Raw genomic sequence first — 22,892 nt, 5'->3', positions numbered from 1 at the left:
AGACACTTTAAAGGCAGGTTGACAGTAACACTTATAATTTATAATCACACACTTTTGATAAAATAATTACACTTTGAGATATTAATCCCATAAAAATATTCCTGCAATGCTCACATATAACTGAGTATTTACTTTGTCTTTGTTTTAAATGTAAAAGCTGAAAAGAATAAAAATGTGCATGAATGAGCATTTCATTAAATAAAAGATGGCAGAATAACCCAGTGAGATTTTGTGGCTATTAAGTATGAATATGGCAGGAATTCCACTCCCAGCTATGATGGAGTAGCTGTAGTAGGTCAACCCTCCTATGAAGGATGACAAGAAAAGCAGACCCACAGATGATTCAGGTTGGTATCAGAAGGCACAGAACTAATATCTGTGACTAAGGTGTTTAAGAAATTAGATGGCAAAATAGAGAATTTTATTCAAGAAACAAAATCTGTTTTAAAAATTATAACGTAAAAATTCCAGAACTGAAAAATGCAAGGAGTTAACTAAAAAGTCATTGGATGGAGAGCTGTTTGCAGTCCACTGAAGAGAGCGTTAGTGATGTTGAAGAAAGGTTAGTAGAAAAAAGTCCAAACTGAAACATATAGTTCAAAAAGGAAAGAAAATATATAAAACAGCATATAAGACATATAAAGAAATAATGGTCTAATATATTTGTAGATGGAGTCTCAAAAGAAAAGAAAGGAAAGAAGAGAGTAAGCAATATGTGAAGAGATAACATTCAAGAAAACCTCAAAGTAATGAGAGCCATATACTCACAGACTAAAGAAACACTATGAATCCCCAAAAGACAAACAGAGAGAACTACATCTAGGCACTTCATAATAAAACTTCTGAAGTCAAAGACAACAACAAAAAAATCTTCTAAGCAGTCAGAAATAGTAAGATATACTCCAAACACATACTTTCCTGAAAGGCGACACAATAAAACCTCAAATGACTTCCTGAGGAAAACCATGGAGGTCAGAAGACAATGGATCATCATCTTTAAAACTTGAAAAAAAATTAACTGCCAATTCAGAATTCAATAGTCAGAAAAAATATTCTTCAGAAGTTAAGGCAAAAGAAAGACATTTATAGACAAAGAAAATACATAGCTAGCAGACTCCAGAAGAAATAAAATAAGAAGCCTTTCGGATAGAGGGGAAATGATCCTATACAAAGACTGATATTATATTGGCTATGATATCTACTAAGAGAACACTAAAAATGCGCAACCAAAAGGGTAATATAGAGAAAATGGTATAGTAAATTCTTGGTTAATTAAAAAGGTAATAAGAAATATAAAAAGAAACACAAAACTATTAATAAAAAATAGAAAATAATTATTGAAATGATGGCTATGGTAATAACATTACATATAAATATACTAAATATTCTAATTAAAAGGCTACTACAATCAGATGAATATCAAAGTAAATATCACATGCCACTTACAAGAGACACACTGAAATATAAACACAGAGATGAAGATATAAAAGGATGGAAAGACTAACACTAACCATTCAAACACTAACCAGAAAAAACTGATGTGCTAACATTAATACCAGACAGAGTAGACTTTAGGGAATGAAGTACTAGGAAAGATGTATTTCAAAGTGATAAAAGGGGACATTTATTAGGAATATATAATAATTCTAAGTTTACATGAACCTAATAATATAGTCTACAAGTATATATAGTAAAAGGAGAAACCATTAATTCCACAATCATAGAAGAGAGATTTAGCATATTTCTCTCAGGAACCAACAGAACAAGCAGACCAAAAAAAAAAAAGTTAATCAATAAAAATTAAAAAAGATTTAATAACATGTTTAACAAATTCATTGTTCAGAATATGTTCTCTGACCACAGTAGAATAAAGCTAGAAATCAATAAACAAAAGATAATAAAATCTCCAACTATCTGAAAATGAAGCATTATACATCAACCTATAGGTAAAATAATCCACAGTGTAAATGAGAAAATAGTTTGAATTAAATGATTATGAAATTTAACAAATCAAAAAGTTTTTAACATAGGAAAGCGATGCTTAGATTAATACTAACAGCTTTAAGCACACACATTAATAATAAATGATCCAGGCAATCACTTAAACAAGTCAGAGAAACAATAATAATAAGCCACAAGAAACATGGAAGCAGGAAGGCTAAACTATAAGAGCAGACATTAATAAAAGAGAAAGGAAAGCACAGTACCAAAAAATCGACATAGTCCAAAGTAAGAAATTTATAAAATCTGAAGTACCCAATCTATTAAGGAAATTGAATCTATAATTAAAATTGTTGCCATTAAAAAAGTCCAGGCTCAGACAGCTTTTCTGGTGAATTTGTCTAAACAGTTAAGAAAGAAATGTCACTACTTTTATATAAAGTCTTTATGGAAATGGAAAAAGAGAACATACTTCCTAATTAATTTTATGAGGTCATCATACTCTTAAGACCAAAACATAATGAGGTCATTACAAGGAAGAAAATTCAACACCAACTTCTCTAATGAACATATTTGAAAAAGTCCTTTATAAAATATGAGACATTCTCACTTGGCATGGTAGTTGAACTGTAAAAATGACTGTGTAAGCTGAAAGTGAGCTAAAGACAAGGCGAGCTTAATAATGGGAAGACTGATTTCTCCATGACCTTTACAAATTTTGATCAAAGCATTAAAAATCTTTTACTGTCAATTATAATTATGTAGGGAAATTTAAAAAATAGTAGTGATAATATTTTTTAGTACACTGTAACTTCAAACATTAACAACATGGAGGTCAAATGTTTTATGTCTTTGTAAAAACTTATCAAGAGTTGCACAATGTTGGCTTTCCTCTAGACTCAAACCTACGATTTAGAGCAAGCATCTTTTCTCTGCTTTGGTAAACTGCCATACTTTCTCCAAGTTTGGATCAGCTTCCAACATTTTATCTTCCACATCTGCAAGGGATTTTTTTTTTTTAATTTTTCCAGTGACACTTCTGTGGGACGTATTCACCTAGTTTGTCCCAGTCATCTTCTCAGAGAGTTTGTTTTCACTGACATCCTCTGACAGTGCAGCTAGAGTCTCTCAAAATGGGAGCAGAGCCAGCATCTCCATGGTCAGCTACTTTTTCTATAAATCTGTTTGCATTTGATTAGAATTTCACTTCCAATGTTCTCACTTTCTTTCTTTACTGTACTTTCATATGAATTGGCCAGTACTCTTTGGAGTATCCACTTTTGTAAAATATCACATGTGTTTATCACTGGGAGCCAGAAGACAACACAAGTATATGCTTTGCTCTCAATGTGTTAACTGACTAACAGATGTGCTCAGAATAATCGGCAGACTTTGAAAGAAGAGACATTATCAGGCCCTGATCACTATACAGAACTGTTGTTAGGTGGTGATCTGTGGACTATAGGGCTAGCAGTTTGTTCAATGACCCACAGTTAAGGTACTGTGGTAATTGAAATCTGAATTGTGTTGTTAGGGGACTGGAATTATTCACTTAAACCACAGTAACTGAAATTCATTGCTTGTGCTGCAAAATGAGGTCTACCTGTATTGGTAAAGAAATATTCATTCTATGTTTTGATCTGGGTGCTGTTACATGAATATCCATTCACTGAAATTCATTGAGCAATACTCATATAATTTACATATTTTTCCAAGTATATGATAAACTTCAATAAGAAATTTCCTGAGGAATCATTATAACTCGCCACATTAACAGAATAAAGAGAAAAATCATTTGATGATCCAAATAGATGCAGAAAAAGCATTTGATAAAATTCAATACCTCTTCATAAAAATAAAAACACAAGCTAAAAAAGGAAGCAGTTTTCTCAATCTATTAAAGGGCACTACAAAACTACAGCAAACATTATGCTGTACAACAAACTTCTGAATGCTTTCTTCCTGAGGCTGGAAATGAGACAAGATGCCTTGCTATCACATATCTACTCCACATTACACTGGAGGTCTTGGCTCTGAGAAATTGACTAACATTATCAAAGAATGCCTAATTAAATGGAAGCATATACCATGCTCATGAATTAGAGAATGCCAATTCACCTGAAATTGATCTATAGATTCACTGCAACTCCAGTAAAAATCAGAGTATGTTGTTTGGTTTGTGTGTGTGTGTGTGTGTATGTACAAAGACAAGCTCTTTAGATATGCAGAGGAACAAGAATAGCCAGGCAATCTCAAAGAAAAAGAAATCGGAGATGTGGCACTTTTAGCTATCAGGATTTATTATATAGATTTAAAAAGGTATAATAATTAAACTAGTATGGGACTGGCATGAGAATAGACAAGCCCAAGGAGCAGAACACAGTCCAGAAATGGACCCATACGTACATGGTCACCTAACTTATGAAGAGCAATAAGAGAGAGGAAGGTCTTTTTATTAAATGGTGCTGGGTCAACTGAATATTCATATAAAAAGTGAATATTGGCTCCTATGTTATGCCATGTGTAAAAAAATCAGCTCCAGGTACATTTTAGATCTAAATGCAGATTTATAATCTGAAAGATGAAACAATAAAGATTCTAGAATAAAAAAACAGCAGAATAGCTTCATGAAAATGTAATAGGCAAAATTCTTTAAACAGAGCACTAGAAGAGCTAAACAAAATGGAAGGGATTAATGGACTCTATTAAATTCTGGAATTTCTATTTATCACAAGGTGCCATTAAGAGAGTGAAACGGCAAATCATAGACTGGAGAAGATATCTGCAATGTATCTATCCAACAATGGACTTATTCACAGACCTAAAGAATTCCTATATATCAATAAGAGACATATAATCTAAGAGACAAATGTGAAAGATATTTCACAAAAGTAGATATTCAAATAGCCAATAAACATGAAAAAGTGTTCAAGTTCATCAGGCCTCAGGGAGATCCAAAATTAAAAGCATAATTAAATACCACTACACATCCAAATAAATGGCTAAAGTTAGAGACTGATAAGTACTGACTGCTGGCAAGGACGTGGAGTACTTGCAATTTCCAAACTGTGCTGGGAAGAATGTACTGGTCCAACCACTTTGTAAAACTATTTGACACTAGCTCCTAAAGGCAAACCCATTCAATTACCCAGAATTTCACCCTTCAGTATGTACACTACAGAAAAGTGTACACATGTGCATCAAATCACATACAAGAATGTTCCGAGAAGCACCACTGCTGAGAGGTCGAAACTGAAAGCAAACCAACATTAAAATGGACAGATAAATTGTGGCATCTTCATGAAAATGAATAATATCCAGTATCGAGAAGAAGCAAACAGGCAAAGAGGATTTGAATGGATCTCACAAACATAACGTTAGCAAAAAAGACTCAGGCAGACATAAAAGAATACATACTGTGTGATTTCAATTATAAAATGACCAAAACAGAGTCAAAGCAACCACAGTGACAGAAATCAGAAGAGTGAGTCAGGGCCCTGGCAGGAAGTGGTAATTGGATAGCGAGATGTGGACTTCCATTCTGATTCTATTTCTTGACCCAAATGTGACTGAATGAGTATAATTTCTTGTACTTGTCTAAAATTATTACTTAAGAAATAAACAAAAAGAAGAACTTAGCAGGTCTACACACACTGACTTAGAAAGGTAGCCATGATATGTTAGCAACTGGAGGTAAAAAAAAAAGTCAATTGTTGTTCACCAAATAACATTCTGTATCGGTAATAAAGTGAAAAGGTGAATTATTATATCCAACATAGATCTGTGAGGGATTTTTTAAACAATGTTTAGCTTTTTCATGCTTATCTCTTATATTTTTTGCTTTATGAAATTTTTGGATTTTTCTTTAAAATTGTTTTTTAATGTTTATTTTTGAGAGAAAGAGCACAAGCAGGGAAGGAGCAGGGAGAGAGGGAGACACAATCAGAAGCAGGCTCCAGGATCTGAGGTGTCAGCACAGAGCCCGATGTGTGGCTCGAACCCATGGACTATGAGATGATGACCTGAGCCAAAGTTGGACGCTTAACCAACTGAGCCACCCAGGCGCCCCTGGTTTTTTTTTTTTTTTAAGTGAACATTAGTTACACATTTGAGACCCAAAGTAGTAAATAGTTAAAATAAAACTTTCCTGGCTGAATATTCCACAGTAGCAAAAACGTCCTCTGGGGTAGTGCAGCATGGTGGCCCTGACAATGACATACATGTGTCTATGGTACCCAGTAGCTGAGTTTCAATAGTTCTGGTTCTGGGGCTCTCTAAAGGGCACAAGGGCAGATCACTTAGGTGAGTGGGTCCTTTATACGTAATGGAAATGTGCTTTAATTAACGTTCATTCAATTTGTATTCAAAGGAGCCGATATTGTGCGGTTCTCTGTGGAGCATTCACTGAGCAAAGGTAAAAACCTAAAAGATCACCACGTAGACGCCCAACTCAATTCAAGAGAAGGGATGTGTAGCAGATATGTCAATAGTATTTTCACGCATGACTTTACTTAACAAAAGAGAGAAAAAAGAACTACCATTCACCATGTCTTAGGTGTAACATCCCGTAAGTTTACCTGTACACCTGTAGAGTAGTAAGACAGATTCTAACTTCCATCAAGTTTACTACCAGACATCCTTTTAGATCATCATCCTTTCCTCAACAAATTTATATAACTAATTAAAATGTTCTATCATCCCATGTTACCTTTATACATAATTATGGTAAAGGAAGGCATATTGTATCTTTAAGAAGTATTCTCAAAAATTATGGGGAGATTTTTTTATTATGTATCTGTCAAGAATATCTATTGCGAATAAAATGATTTAGAAAACAAAGATGTTTCCAAGTAAAAGTTGAAAACTGCCCAAGATATGAAAAACACAAGCTGTATGTACACATGTACACATAATCTTCAAATATTAAAAGCGTACTATTTCCCCTCATAGGAGAAATGGAGAACAAATTTAGCTCATTTTCTTTAAAAAAAATACTCCTGATGACCTAAGGGGTTTATTCAGATATATACCCAGGACAACAGAATAACCCAAAGGAACTTGGAATTTATGCTGAGACTTATAGGCTGAAGAAAGTGAAAAGGAAAATATTAAATGATCATTTAATGTCACGGTCACACCCTGAACTCTCCCTTTCCTCCAATGACTTTCATTCAGAGCAACTTCTTCTTTTTCTCTATAAAGTACCATTTCCTTTTTCCTCCAGATTTGCTTGTACTTTTGCCATAGATTGCTTGTCCTTAATTGCAATTCTTTGCTTTTCCCAAATACACTCATTTTACTGGTAAAATAACTGGCGGTTTTATTTTTAAGGTCAACAACATAAACCTTTTAAAAGTGATGCAGAGAAGAATAAGTACATATTGAACAAGTTAGAAGAGACTTCATCTTTCACATTATGCAAATGCATTTTGCTAGTGATCTTTTCTATTTTTATAAGGATGATCCTCATTACTACTTCTACTATGTGAATTACAAAATTGACTGTGTATCTGTTTTAACAGGAACATATACATAATTACTCTGTGGAGATATTTTCAAAAGTGTCAAAATATGAATTAAAACACTGACACTTTTTTAGGGCTCCTTGTACGGTTCCAAAACACATGTTGTTTACAGAATGGAGGCATGGTAAAGTGGATTAGAACATTTGTACGGAGCAGTTTCTAAAAAATATCAGTCATTTCTTTTATTTAAAGCAGTGTTCAGGCCTGATTATATTACACAGAAATTCCTCTGGCTTGAGAAAATGTGTGGATGCACAACGAAATCAAAGTAAGTTAGCTGCCCTCATTTTCTGAGGAAAAGATCCTTTCTCTCTCTTTGGCTGAGATGAAATCAGGAGTCATTCCAACCACAACTGAGCGTGGTCCCTGACTGATGCGAGTAGGTCAGCTTTGCTCATCGATGTCATAACTCTCTTGTTCGATGGCCTCCTAGCACACTCTTTTTTTTTCCTCTTAAGAAAAGTCTAATGGGTAGTTGTATTGGAGATGAGCGCAGTGCTACCAAATGGTGCGAATTTAGTGCACTTTTGGCCAAGTCAGCAGAAAACTCACTAATTTTCTTTTCCCCTGGAAGAGGAACAGATCTCCTACCATGTTCTCAAGATACAAACATACAGAAGAATTACTATGGCTGAAGACATGAGGACGCTGGTTACAAATCACCAATATTTTCATCTGATCAAATAAAAATGATTGCACTAAAGTAACATAATCAAGGGGAAACTTATTCCTTAGGTTGCTACAATATAACCTCAAAATTATAGGTGAAATTTTATCTAGAGTGAATCTTAATCAGAAAGAAAGAGAATTAAATGAAGACAGGCAATTCTTTTTCTTACACTCTAATAATCCTCCAGCTTTTAATAGTTAAATTTTACCCCCAATAACCTTCTTGCCTGTCTTACATCTGAGGTACATTTTCCAGTCCCTCACCATACACAAATGTCACAAGACACTCCGGGTTCCCCTCCTCCATGCCCTCTGCAGATGGCGGAGAGAGTCTATTGCAGACACAGACCCTAGTTTGATAAGTTCTGGTTTGTCCTATCAGGAGTGAGGATCACAGAAATTATAGTCTGGTCCTTTCACTTTAAAAATGAGGGAATCAAGGTCAGGGAGTAGACACAGTGGAACCTGCTTGACCACAGGGTTGGGACTAGAACACAGATCTTTCCTACCCTCTTCAAGTTCTTTCCACTGTCCCCTCCTGAAGTGATAAAACCAACCCAGGAAACAAATTAAGACATACTTCACACAAAAAAGCATAGGCTGTGTTTTCGCTAGTGTTTTCGTTTTTACCTCTGAAGAGATTATCCAAGTCAATATCTTCTCTTCCTTTGATTTTCCAACACTTTGCCTGCTGTACAAGTCTGGGCAGAGAACAGAAATAAAATCTAGATTCATTATCCTGTGAGGTAGGAATAAATCATGACAGCAGCACAAACTTAAATAGAAACCACAAGGTAAACAATAGTGGATTAGCAGGTATTTTGCCACACAGCCTTATTAGAATTCTTCTTCCATTTAAGATTTTTAAAATATACTTTCAGTCTGAAGCTAACTTTGAAGCCTGCAACTTGAAAGCTCTCCCTTCTCCAACTCCCCATTCACTGTGTTACAGTAAAAAGTTTCCAAAACTCTCTTGAGAATAATCTCTTCAGACTCTGAGGAGGAAGTAGCAGGGATGGTAGGGGACATGTGGTAGTAAGTGGGTAAATAATAATTGCTACTTATGATTTTAGCTTTTATTTTGATCAGAAGATTATAGACATTATACTAAAACAACTGCATAAAGTAATTTAGCTATGCAGTTGAATGTCAGAGAATTAATTAACTTTTAAAATACTCCGGTATGCAGTAAGGACTAATTTTGTAACTCTTCCATCATACAACTTTATTAAAACTTGAGGCTCACGGTTTGTAATGAACATGGAAGTTTCTTAAATGAAACTTTTTCCAGCTTTGCTAATTACCTAGTAAATTAATTTTAAATAGAGAGACCCTGAGATAGTTGATTAATGTATGTGTACATATTTGTTATTCTAATGAAAATTATAATAGCTTGCTTTGCAAACGTATTTTCTTATTACTTGTACAGCAGCTCTCTCATTTTATCTTCACTGATAAGCTCTCGAGTATTTCTTTAGTTTCTGATTTACATGAGACACCGATTCAGTTCCCGAAACCTTACACAGAAACCTAAGCAACTGGTACATAATTGGAGGTAACTTTAGCTAACACATCACTTAGATGATCTTTTTTTACCATTAAGAACTTTTTTAACCAAAAAAGCAAGAAACTGAGAAAGAATTTCTTTTGAAACCCCATCTGTGGACTTTAAAAGGAGGTCTGGTAATCTCAGTGCAGAAAATCTCTGGCCAGGCTCAAGGTTGGTGAGTCAGAGTTCATTTTCAAATCTACAGCTCTCAGCTTCCCAAAGTGCAAAATGGAGACTGGACTTGCCCGACGGTGTTTGTTCTGAACAATTGGTGAAATAATATATTACAGAATAGTCTACAAACATTTAGGCAGCAGGGACATGCATAAAAACGTGAGGAATATTTTCATTAATTCAATATGCTTAATTTTCATTATATTCTGGATATATACAGATCATCGGGATTTATTTACATCCTTGGAGGAAAGGATATTAGCAATAGAAAGAGGTCTTAAACTGAGGCAGCGAGCATCTGGTGGAGAGAGCTGGTCAGGGTGGGATGCCAGGGGCACAACACATGCTCTATGTAGCATGGTGTAGTCATTTTGCAAAGAATAAGATGGGGGAAAAGGATAATTTTAGCTCTGTTTATATATTTTGGCAAATATCTGTTTGGGTATATTCCCCCAAACTTGACAAATTTGATGAGACTGAGCTGATTTTCTAGCCATCTTAAAGCATCCCTCTACAATAGATACTGATGAAGATCTTGATTCTATCTTAAAATTTAGAAAAATAGAAGCTAGTATGCCTTATATAGCTTTGATGGGGACTTTAAAAAGCAATTTAAAAATAAATCAAATAAAACTACTGAGTAGTTTTTAAAAAATTCCAGGCAATGTCATTTACCACTAATGTATTTCAGTACAATCTCGCTTTCAAAACTATTCCATCGCTAGGGAGCTACACCAAGCCAAACCTTGTAATTGGTTCACGCTTAGTAACATTTCCTGAGGGAGGCAGGTACCTTCTAAGGATTCCTCCACTCTTCACTTTGTTCAACCTCATTTCACTCGTGCAAACTCTATTAAGGGAGGGTATAGGATTCCAGCTGTAAATAAAGGGTCTGAGGCTCAGAGATATTAAACTACTTGCCCATTTTGGGCACACAGTGAGTCAATGGTGAAGCCAGAACATAAACTCAAGTCTGTAGACGCCAAATCCAGGCTTCCCCTTCCTCTGTGCATCACTGTCCAATGTTTACTGGGGATTTACAGAAGGCATCAAGAAGGAGATGTCACAGACAGAGCTGAAAAAGGGAGTATCAATAATGCTTCTGGCAGCTGGAGGGAGAGATGATCTGGCACTACACTAGTGGGGGGATCTACGAAGGATGCAGCTGGGTCGGGTCCTGACAGAAGTGAGATGTGCATGACCAATGGCCTTGTAAAGCTCTAGAAAATAAGGGTGGGAGAAAAGCAGAAACTGCAACAGACCGAGCATAAGCAAAATGGGGGCGGGGGGGGTGTTTGTGGGACACGAAGAAACTAATCAACCTATTTGGCTAAAGAACCTGCATAAAGATCTAAAAGAACAAGCTAGAACCCAAGTATGGAGAGCCCTGCAGGCTGTTCTCAAGTCTGGACTTCACCTTGACGGCAGAGGGAAAAGAGATGGGAGTGCCTCATCTTGAAAGAATCTAATCGCATACAGACAGTAGAAATGTTTGCAGATGATGAGGCCAGCAATGCGCCAAAGAGTAATTATTTGTATTTTAGCTAAAAAGGTAACACCATTAACATCTCCAAGTATTACTATTTCCCCAATAATTCTGCTTGAAGCTTGGCCTATACCTTCTATATAGTCATCATAGTTCCAGGCGCTCCAAGCAATCTTCAGAATTTTTTATTAGTGATATTGCTCTTGGAGCAGCAAGTGCCAGGCTACCTGTCTGTCTGTGTGTCCCTGGTCACTCTGCAGAGGAGGGCACATGACTGAGAGGGTTCCTGCTTCTGTTGGTGAGACCTGCCCCTGTTACCCAATAGGCTCTGCTACCTGTCGGTTTTCCCCTTGCCTTGTCCCTCGGATTTTGCTACTTCCACGCGCAAAAAGGGGCCGCATGCTCTCTGACCCTCTTTCTATGCTTCCTCTACATTAAATAAGGCAAGTTAGCGGCTGTTTCTGGGTTCAGTAAATGCTAGGCCCTCTACTAGATGCCTAACGTGAAGGTAGGTGATATTAATCCCATGTGTTGAAAAACACAGAGAGGTTTAGTCGTTGGCCCAAAGTCACACAGTAAGTAGAAGAGCCAAAGCAGAAAAATCAGAATTTGGATGTAAGTCAGGTTAGTCGTCTAAATGTAGCCAGATGCCTTCCAGAACAGGAGTTGCAAAAGACAGTCCAGGAGTCAAGTCTTGCCCATTGCTTGTTTCTGTGAATGAAATTTTAGAACTCTGCCATGCCCATTTGCCACTTACTGTCCATGGCTGCTTTCACACAACAGTCCAGTTGTCAAGCTGAGAAACTGTAGCAGAGACCTTAAGGCTCCCAGAGCCCAACATACTTACTTTAGAGGAAAAGTTTGCTGGCTCCTGTTCTAGCAGTAAAGGAAAAGGCTCCTAAAGCCAAAAATATACATATAACATGTGATAGACTTACATGACTATTTTCTCAAAATTGCCTTAATAACTGCAGTTTGCTACAACCTAGAGTAGGGCTTGAAAGGCAAATATTGAGCTCTGACTGCTTTTTAGTTTTTAGACAAACCACCCATGCCCAACAAATATTTCTTTGAGCTTTTCCTAAACGCGGGTGTCGCATGTGGCCAAGATGGTGTCTGCCACCAAGAGACTCGAAGTCTACTAGAGGACACAGGTGTATGCAGTGCCGACTTGCACACAGGCAGGCTGAGAAAAAGGCTATGCAAAGAGAGGAAGAAATTGCTTTGGGGTCACAGAGTGGGAGGGAACTTCCTGCCTGAAAGGTCAGCGAGGCCCAGGAAAAGCTTTCAGGAGGAGATGAGTTTGCAGAGGGCTCAAACCGAGTTTTACCAAGGGAAGCACTGAGAGAGACACTGCAAAGACACAGGCGTGTGGACGGCAGGCAGGGAAGACCTCATAGTGGCGGTAGTGTGTGTGGAGGTGAGGCGTGCAGGCTGGGGACACGTCACGAGGACCACAAAGACTTTCTACACACATGCGTATGCTTGTCTGTATGTGTTTGTACATGTGAATTTAGTTATAGTAAAGCAAAATAAACTAAGGACCCCATAAGGCTCTATGAATCTAAGAAGGGATACATACAGTATGTTTAGTTGGTAAGTAAAATATAATTCAACTTTTTTTTTTTTTTAAATATTTTTATTTATTTCTAGGAGAGAGAGAGAGAGACAGTGTGAGCAGGGGAGGGTCAGAGAGAGAGGGAGACACAGACTCTGAAACAGGCTCCAGGCTCCGAGCTGGCAGTCAGCACAGAGCCTGACGCGGGGCTCGAACCCACGAACCGCGAGATCATGACCCAAGCGAAAGTCGGACGCTTAACCGACTAAGCCACCCAGGCGCCCCAAAATATAATTCAACTTTTAAAAGTACTGCATTCTAAAGCATCAATACATGATCTACATATGAAAATGTTTACCGCAGCATATTTACAGAGGGAAAATGCTAGAGATGACCTTAATACCTGTCCATAGGGGAATGAGCTAAGGAATGTCCACACTATGGAATATGATAGTTATTAAAAACAATGCATTAAATCCGCTTAATATGACAAATTTTCCAGGAGATATTGTTAAATATACAAAACATGTTTTAAGCTAGTATTTTATTGTCAGACTTGCTTTGAGCCAGCAAACAATGGTTTTATGTGGAAGCTCATAAAGGAGATGGTAAATTTGTTTTTTCTTTGTGGGGAAACTTAGTTGCTTAAATCTTTACAACTTTTCCATATAAAAATAAAAGTCTAAGACCAGGTTATTTTTCTTCTGGCCATAATTGCTGACTTATTTATAGATGCCTTTTTCAGACCACCATTATAACCTTGGGGATAAAAATATGTGTGTATTTTATAAAAGCTAAAGCTTTATTTATTTATTTATTTATTTATTTACTATATTTAATGTCAGGGTCCTTTAAAGCTTCCCTGTGCATTCATGTCAAGAATGCAGTCTCTTTCTCCCACATGCAACATGACTATGCCCTAATCTATGCAGAGTGAGACAAGCCAACTTCAAAATAAACATTAATGCAGAATTACTGTAATGTATTTTAATAAAAGAGTGAATGTACATCTGAATATCCATACATATAGAAACATGGAAAAAGTGTAAAAGAGAACATGACTCTTCATACAAGTAAGCTCAGGACACCCATCAGAGTTGAGATGTGGGGAGTGAGAATTATTTTTTAAAACCTTGTATATTACCTGAATCACTGTAGTGGGAATTTTATCATATTTTTACAAGTCTATAAGTTATGCTATCTGACAAGAAAAGGCCTGAGTATTATGAATTTTTTAATCTTTTATTTATTATTGAGACAGAGAGAAACAGAGCATGAGTAGGGGAGGGTCAGAGAGAGAAGGAGACACAGAATCTGAAGCAGGCTCCAGGCTCTGAGCTGTCAGCACAGAGCCCGATGAGGGGCTTGAAATCATGAACTGCGAGATCATGACCTGAGCCGAAATCAGACGCTTAACCGACTGAACCACCCAGGTGCCCCAAATTTTTAAATTTTTTTATTATATTCTTTTTACTAATCTATATTTTCTAGCTTTTTCATCATACACAAGCATTATTTTAATTATGAGAAAATATCATGTTAAATGCCTCAACTTTACAATGAGTGGAGAATAATTATTTTAAAGCCAAATTAAGTACGTAGACGAGAAAACATGCTTGCTGGTGCCTGGGCAACAAAGTCTTGTTTGTCTGGTGCACAGGAACGGCAGTGTCCCTTATGCAAGGGACTATGCACTTCTTAGCACATGCTGTTCTGTAGCAGTTAATTACTAAGAGCCTGGGCCAAGGCAGGATTCCAGAAATCCAGAGATCCACAATAAATTATAAAATGCCTTGTGAGAACCAGCTCAGAGAAATATTTTTAAAGATCTTTTTAGGGCATACATTGGGTATTTTATAACGTATCAACAGAAGGTCACTTTGTTTACAAAACACAAGACTATGAGGAAAGTGCCAAAGGAACCAGGGCAAGAGGGATCCAACGAGGGCCAAGTCCCTTCACCCCAGCACTGTTCCTGATCCCCTGAGCTGATCTTGACATGACTCACTTCGTTTTCAATTTGCAAAATATTCAACAGAACTGTCCCTCCGCCCCCGCCTTGTTTGTGCCAATGGCGTGGATCTGCCGATGGTCTCTAGGACAGTAGGATAGGTAAGCCTGGAGACATTCTGAGTGCTGCCCATTCACTCCCTTGTTACTCCTTCCACGGCACTTAATCATAGTCTGCGAATTCCTCCTCCTTTACGGTTTACTTTTGCCTTTCCTCCTCCATGTCCTCTACCCGCCGGGACGGGGCAGTCTTATTCACCTCCGTATCCTTAGCACCTGACACACTGGGCCAGAGGAGAAGCTCCATGTGTATTTGCTGAGTGAACAAATGTCGATGCAATGAGTGAATCAACATGCCTGCTGCCAAGTCCTCCTGTTTGAGTTCAAACCCTTGTCCTGCTATGTCGCTAGCTTGGGGGACCTTCTTCTCACCAAGTGAAAGCTCGCAGAGGACAATGGTGTTAGTCTGTTTTGCATTAAAGTTCAGAGCAGTAGTGTTCTAAGTGCTTGTTAAATGGAAAATAATGAATGAATGAATTAATGAATGAATGAGCAAATATGTTTGATTTTAGGATGTTGTTACAGTCAGGATCCCAATTCTTGTGGAGGAAGTGTATGGAATAGTGAGAAGAGCAGTGACCCAGGAGGAGGCTCAAGGTTGCCGTTCATGACAGTGTCGATAAGGGAACTCAATTCTTTGGCTCTGATATCCTTACTTCTATGCTGAAGAAGCAGGACTAGGCAATCTTTGAGTCCCTTCCCATTACACAGCCCCAGGGTTGTCATACTTGGCTAAAGGTCCCTTAGAGTGCACTTGGAGGTGTGGAGAGGGAGGGAGTGTGTCTGGGTAGGGGTGACTTTCCTGTCTAGCCACAGCCTCTACAGTCCCAGAAGGATCCTGGGTGTCTTGATGGTTGACCACTGCTCAATTGATTAAGGGGTGTAATTAATTGAGTTCCAGATACCAAGGAATAGCTCAGACTGAATAAATAAAGGTCTAGGGGCACCTGGGTGGCTCAGTCAGTTAAAAAGCTGACTTCAGATCAGGTCACTATCTCACAGCTGGTGAGTTCAAGCCCTGTGTGGGCTCTGTGCTAACAGCTCAGAGCCTGGAGCCTGCTTCAGATTGTGTGACTCCGTCTCTACCCTATTTGTGCTCTGACTCTCTTCTTTCAAAAATAAATGAACATTAAAAAATAATAAATAAAGGTCTAAATTTCTATTTTTGGTGCAAACATGTACTGCATATACACAACTAGGACTGGTCCAGTTGCAACATTTTAAAATCAATGACTGTTGTAAAAATGGGGAAAAACATGGAACTATTATTTAGTTTCTACCACATGCCAGGCCCAGTCACATATCTATATCTACCTACATCTACATACCTATATGCAAGATCTAAGCCTCACCTATTATATTCATTTTATAGGTGAAGAAATCAAAACTGTAAGGGGCACCTAGGTGGCTCAGTCGGTTAAGCGTCTGACTTTGGCTCAGGTCATCATCTAATGGTTCCTGGGTTTGAGCCCCATATCGGGCTCTGTGCTGATAGCTCAGAGCCTGGAGCCTGCTTCAAATTCCGTATCTCCCTCTCTCTCTGACCCTCCCCTGCTCACACACTCTCTCTCTCTCAGAAATAAATAAAACATTAAAAATATAAAAAAAAAATAGAAACTCTAAGAGGGGAACCGAGGTTTAAACCTGAACCCATCAACTTAGATTTACTAAGAACCTATAATGGGACTAGGAATGAGAAGAAACAAAAGCGTAATGAAAACTGGTCCTTAACTCTTTAGCAGACTCCAGTTCTTTTGAGAAAATAGGGCATGCATACAAAGTAAGCTTTAAAAAGGCACACACACAAGCTACTGATGTGTGGTATGGACCAAAGCACAAAGGGATGCTAAGAACAAGGAATGGGACTATTTCCTATTGGGTCCATATCCCCAGGCCTAGCACATGTCTGGCACAGAGCGGCTGCTCCAAATCTACTCAATTTGTTGAGCACCCACTGAGTGCCAGGCATTATACTTAGTGTCAGAAATATATAAATGTGTAAAATGTGATCTCTAACCTCAAGAAGCTCATATGGACTGGAACTGTTATTGAATAAGACACAAATTAGCCTTCGTGAAGGGAGAAGATACAGGTGGAAGTAGACAAGGGAGGAAGAATGAGAACAAAGGCACCAATGGCCCAGTAATAAAAGCAATATTGTGGGTGATGATGAGGAGTGAGTGGGACACTGAGTTGACTTTATCTTCCACGGCAGAGAATTTACGTGGGAAGACACTGATGGATTAAGGAAAATCCATGTAATGACTTGGAAGGTTAATAACGGGAAGCAAGCAACTAACACTGTTTTAATTCTGAGAACGGACCCCACAGAAGGTATTTATGGTGCAGCTAATGTGAGTAGTGGAAATAAACTAGTTGCTTGTGGCAGAACAATTTATTATAAGGAACATTAAGGGACTATTCCACTACATTCCATTCTCTCTGATTACCAGAGCTTTCCACAGCCATTTTTATTATCAATATAGCCCTTAGGGAAGCGCACAAAATTTATAATATGGAAGGCATTAGGACAAATAAAATGAGATTTATTAGGCATTTTCTTAGATTTTCTTAATAGCAATGAGTGAATATGAATATGACTGAATATTAACAATGGTGGTTCTACCAATTGTGTAAATTAGAATATATTAAGCACTGCTTTGGGGAGGCAAAAAAAAAAGGTATTAAAGAATACTCATGTGGGTGGGAAATGACTGAAAAAAATGCTCCACTCAGGCCTAGGGAAGCCAGTTAACAGATAATATGGGGGGAGAGAGAGCAGTTGCATTTCAAAGTAATTTCTTTATGATGGCACTGTTTTAACGAGTATAATTTTATTCTTTGTTGCAGAGTGAGGCCTTTAGTCTATTACAATGAAATGTGTTCAAGATGGAAGATTTTGTATTACATATAGTATAAATAAGAGTAAATGGTTTTGGGAAAACCTAGTAAGAGTCCTCCTCTCTAATAGTTCTATTTTCACTAAATAAGAAATAAATACATAACAAGATGACCCTGAGAATCTTAGATACAGTAGAAAGTAGTCTCTACGTAAATTCAAAGCATGAAACCAACATTCCTTTGTAGTTTATTGTAATTGAAACCAGTCCCAGATTTGGAGTCAGGCAGTTCTAGACCCAAATTCTAACTTTCCTACTCATTGCCTGTGTGGTCCTACACACTCTGCCTAACCTCTCTGAACCTGCAGGGGTCTGCATTATAAAATCAGAATAAGAATACTTATCACACATAAGGCTGTCGTGAGGATAAAATGAAATTAACACAATGATGTGTATACATTGCTTAGCATGGTGCTTTGTGGCCCAAAAAGAGTGTGAGACATGAATATTAGACAGTTATTATTACTAACACTTCTGGTGTTTCTATTATTAGTTTACTGAAACAGGAATATGCTGGATCAAATCAGAACACCTATGTTTAGGTCTCAGTTACTTTTAAAGACCTCTAATTCCTCACCTATAAACGGCAATACTATAATGACAATAATAGTATTTGCTTTGTCTAGCTCACAAGATTATGGGATTATCCAAAGGTAATGTATATGCAGACTATAAAACAGTTGAACTAATTAAAAACATTTCCTCTCCCCAAGAGTCCATCCTTAAATGACAGAAACTCAAGTATAAGGTCATTTGCCTGTACTTAATGCACCATCAATGTAATACGACTTACTCTATTAACACAAGGGAAAAAGAACATATAGTTTTTAGTAATGGTGGCCTGTTGTGAGTCTGACTCTTTAGAGCTGCATGAACATGTAATATTGCTGCTATGAAGGTGAATCTTGCAGCATATAACCCCCTCAACTTTAAAACTTGATCCTCTATTCAGAAAATGTGAACATAATTAGATGATTTACTAATAATAACTCCCTCTACCAAGATTAATATGAAAACAAACAAACCTTTAAATAGTAATCATAAAACTGGCAAGGGGTTAGGGAAAAGACAAAATTCCCTAAATTGTTGGGCAGTTTCTAATTGATTCTGGAAGAATGTTGAGAGTTAATTTGATACTTTGCACTTGAATTGTCAGCAGTCTGGAGATCCTAAGGTGACAAGTGCTGTTGGCCTAAGAATTACAAAAGGCCTGTCCTGAGCTCAGTGATGGATGGATGGAGAGATAGGTGGATGGACGGGTGGATGGGAGGCATGTGGAAACTGTAACTCTAATTTTCAGTAATTTAATCCCCACGTCTATCCTGGGACAGGAGCCAAGTAAAAATCATTCTCCTCAACACGTAGAAAAAAAGAGATGGAATTTAAATATTCTCCTCCACCTGTCTCTGATATCTTGTGATTTTAAGAGCAAAGATTTGGGTTATGGAAAAGCCAGCTTCAGGAAACTACTACAAGTAAACTGTCAGGAGAGTTAAAATATATGTTTTTCAGCTCATAATTGGCCTACATATGATTCCTTGATGATTTTCTTCTGTTTTTTCCCTAGCCTGGAATTCTAGACCACGAACAGGATGTCACAGAGATGGGGGCAGAATCAAAGAGGACATTATGGCTGGTACCATACACTGTCATGATGGCTGGTTAAAAAAAAGGGGTACAGGGTTTGGAGTGCAAGGTGGGTGCTGGTCTTGAGACTGGAAAATAAAAGAAGGCTTAAGAATTCAAGACGTGCACAGCAATGACTCCCCTCCCCTCTTCCAGCTACTTCCACAGTACTAGGCTTACATGAGTAGGATTCAACAGTGATTTTTTCTGCTTGGTTATCAACTGACATTCCTTACTTCTTTCTACTGTAGTAATTATGCTTATCTGATGTATTTCAGTGCAAATCCTCTTAAAAATAGTAAGGCATATAATAATATATTGAAAGAGTAAGTTCCTACGAGGAGTTCAAGATAGGGGAGGCCATATATCCGTGTTGGCTAAAAAAGAAAGACTTAGATAGCCTTAAAGAATGTGGCAGTTCTAACAGCTTTTTTTTAAAGCACTCCAAAGATCTGTTTTTTCTCTCCAGCACTTGACATTGAGGATGAATGTCTAAAATGTTTACAAGAGAAACGGAATTTTTATTTAGAAAAAAAAAAAAGATAACAGAACAAAAAGAGTATGAGCAAATGGATGCACTGGTCTCTAGAATTCTGGGTGGGATAAATACACACCATTCCTTGGAAGACGGTTTTAAAAAAAGGCAAGGAAAAAAATTCTCCCTCAACTAGGAAATAGAAAGGATGCTCGAGCTTTCAAACCACTTACAGTTGTAAACAGTGTAGGTGGGAAAGGCAGTAAAGAACAGCTAGACCCTGTGAAGTTGCAACAAGAGAAGTGGGTGTATCACAAATAATAAAAATGCAAGATGCAGCTACAAAAATAGAGAGGCATGAGTGTCCATAGGAAATAAAGTATACATTAAAGCAGAGCCGATCTGCACAGTGGTGTGCGGAGAGAGCAACACCAAAATCAGCTATTTATCAAGAATGAAAGGTCACCCAAGTACCTGATACCCACATCTGGATGGGAAAGAACAAAACCCACACTTCGCCCCAAGCTCTCCCCACAGACGGGTCTCTCCTCGGGAGCGAAGGAGCAGCCCTGCTGGGACCCACGGCATAAATGGGCAGAAAGTTGTTGCAGTGGAAACGCAGCTCCCACGCAGTGAAAGGCACACACCTCTTCCTTTCACAAGTGCTGAACAAAAAGAGCAAAGTTCTGGAGGTTCAGGAGAAACAGCAGCCCCCAAGTAGGGGCTCCCTCAAAGCTCAAGAAGGGAGAGTCTAGTGTCTTCCAAGGGCTTGATCGGGAGTGCCTCCTGCCTGAAGGGGTCTGAAAAACACCCACTTCTCACTTCTCTGACGGGCCTTCCTTAGTTAGCTCCACCTCTGTCTAATCTCCCATTACTTACTGACTGTCAAATTTTTCTGTGTTTACAATTCCCCACATGGAGATAGGGAGCTCTTTAAAAAAAAAAAGTTAGATTATTAACACATTTAGGTTAAAACCTATCAAATAAGGTTGTGTTTGCAGCCTCTTCGAAAATGGTAAGATGTATATGAAAATTGAAAATCGATGCTTAAAACAGAAGTTGGCACGTAAGAATAAAAGGACAGGGCGTGATCAAGGAGTCAACATGGAAATGGCTCCGAGGGAGAAGAAATCTGGTGTGAGGTGCATCTGGATTAATGATGACAAGACCGATCTCAGGTGGGGGACGCAGTCTTTGTGCGACTTGGCTGGATGCAAATACTCAGCCATGGCTATGAAACTATCCCGAAGAATACAGAAGTTCAAGATAAAAGGGAATCTTATGGGATTTTACAGAGGAGATGTGCTTTCTTATCCCTCATATGTATATTTAGAAAGAGGTAAGCTCAAATTAAGAATAAATTAAAAAATGTGTTTTAAATGAACGTCGAGCCTTCTATGAGCCAGTGAACACAATCAGACCCAAAACCAAACGTAACTGCTTCAAGAAAACATAAGAAACTATTACGGCTAAAACATCTGCTGTTATTCTGCATGGTTTGTGTTCTGATTTACATTTTTAGAAAGTTTCTTACCTGGGCTGACTGTTCACTTTCTCATGTTTTCCGTTGAAGTTCAAAGTACAGAGGTTCTTCGATTTTGAATGCGAAGAGTCAGACTCCAAATTTGCCTGTGTTTGTTCTTTCAGACGATCATGAAGAGTTGCCTCCTTTTTCAAGTTCATGTCCGAATACGGGCAGCCAAAAGCACTGGTTTGTATAAAAGTGAGAGCACAGTTGTTAGTTTATAGAGATAAATCAGGAACCCGCGGTCACTGAAACTGACTTACGCCCAAATGTTAAGACCTGAATACAGACATTCTTCTTTGAATACACCCTACTACATTTCTTTTCAGGCTGTCCTTTGAGGGAATCTCAGGTACCGGACCACAGACGCTGATCAGCAGAATACTATAGGCAGAGTCATCAACATATACAGTTTTACAATCTCAGAAAATTAAAAATCTAAGAATAACATAATGATATGCTTCCGGTACAGTGATGAAAACGTTATATCAACACTTGATTGGAAGTTCTTATCTTCTTATATTTATGCCCTGGTTTGATCACGGACATCACAAAATACCATGGGTAACTACCAGTATCAGAGAATATTTTGTTCCTATTTCTTAACACTCATGTATCCAGAAATACTGTATCTGTATTTCTGCTGAATCCTTTTGAAACCTGCCAGGAAGTGCTGTGACTGAATGTGAAGAGACACCTCAGATGAAAAAGGAGAGCCCACAGTGAAGGCTGAATCTTGAATCTGGAGTGTTTGGAGCCTAACTAGCAAGGATCTGCCGGGACACATGATCTGGTTCTTTTGACGGGCTGATCAGTAGTCTCAGTTAGACTTCTCTGCCCACGTCCCTGTCTCCAAAGGATCCCCGAACCTCTGCTGCTGTTTAGGGATGAGAGAGCCACTGTCGGGGAAAGCACAGGTGTGACAGGAGGTCACCTACGCTCAGCCCTGGGGAAAGTATTTCAGGCTCAAGCTTCAGTTTCTCTTCAGTTAAATGGGAAAATCAGATCCAACCCTAAGGGTTGCTGGGACCAAGAGAAATCACACACACACACACACACACACACACACACACACACTCACACTCACACACACATTCACATACATACACCCCATTACCTGGTAGTTGCTACTATTATCCCATACTATCATCCTCTTCATCTAGGGAAGCACATAGTCAAACACATCAATATCTAAGCAGTTGAGTCTTTTTTATGAATTTACTTCCAATTTTCCATACATTTGCTAATATATGACACACAATAAATTATTTCTGGATACATGAATGTTTTCTTTTTGTATTTTAATGGCATGATAAAATCAGGGACCAATGCAGTTTCTCGATTTTAAAATAGACTTGAGGTTTCCAAGGAGAACGTATAAACAATCTAACGCC

The 22,892-nt window shown here is 38.0% G+C and overlaps 1 protein-coding gene across 1 annotated transcript in view; it reads right to left on the bottom strand.

Annotated features, from left to right (window-relative positions):
- Positions 1-22,892, bottom strand: part of L3MBTL4 (L3MBTL histone methyl-lysine binding protein 4) — a gene marked incomplete at its 5' end in the record, with an annotated part of 293,576 nt that overhangs the window by 95,046 nt on the left and 175,638 nt on the right. Inside the window, 2 exons of the mRNA XM_039219339.1 lie at positions 8,766-8,836; positions 21,508-21,681. Coding sequence (XP_039075270.1) covers positions 8,766-8,836; positions 21,508-21,681 — 245 coding nt within the window. The remainder of the gene's footprint in view (positions 1-8,765; positions 8,837-21,507; positions 21,682-22,892) is intronic.

The sequence above is a fragment of the Hyaena hyaena genome, unplaced genomic scaffold (assembly GCF_003009895.1).
Source record: "Hyaena hyaena isolate Hyena2069 unplaced genomic scaffold, ASM300989v1 scaffold_812, whole genome shotgun sequence".
In the NCBI taxonomy this organism is placed as follows: domain Eukaryota; kingdom Metazoa; phylum Chordata; class Mammalia; order Carnivora; family Hyaenidae; genus Hyaena; species Hyaena hyaena.
Note: the sequence above shows the minus strand (reverse complement) of the source record. Positions and strands in the feature narration are given on the sequence as shown.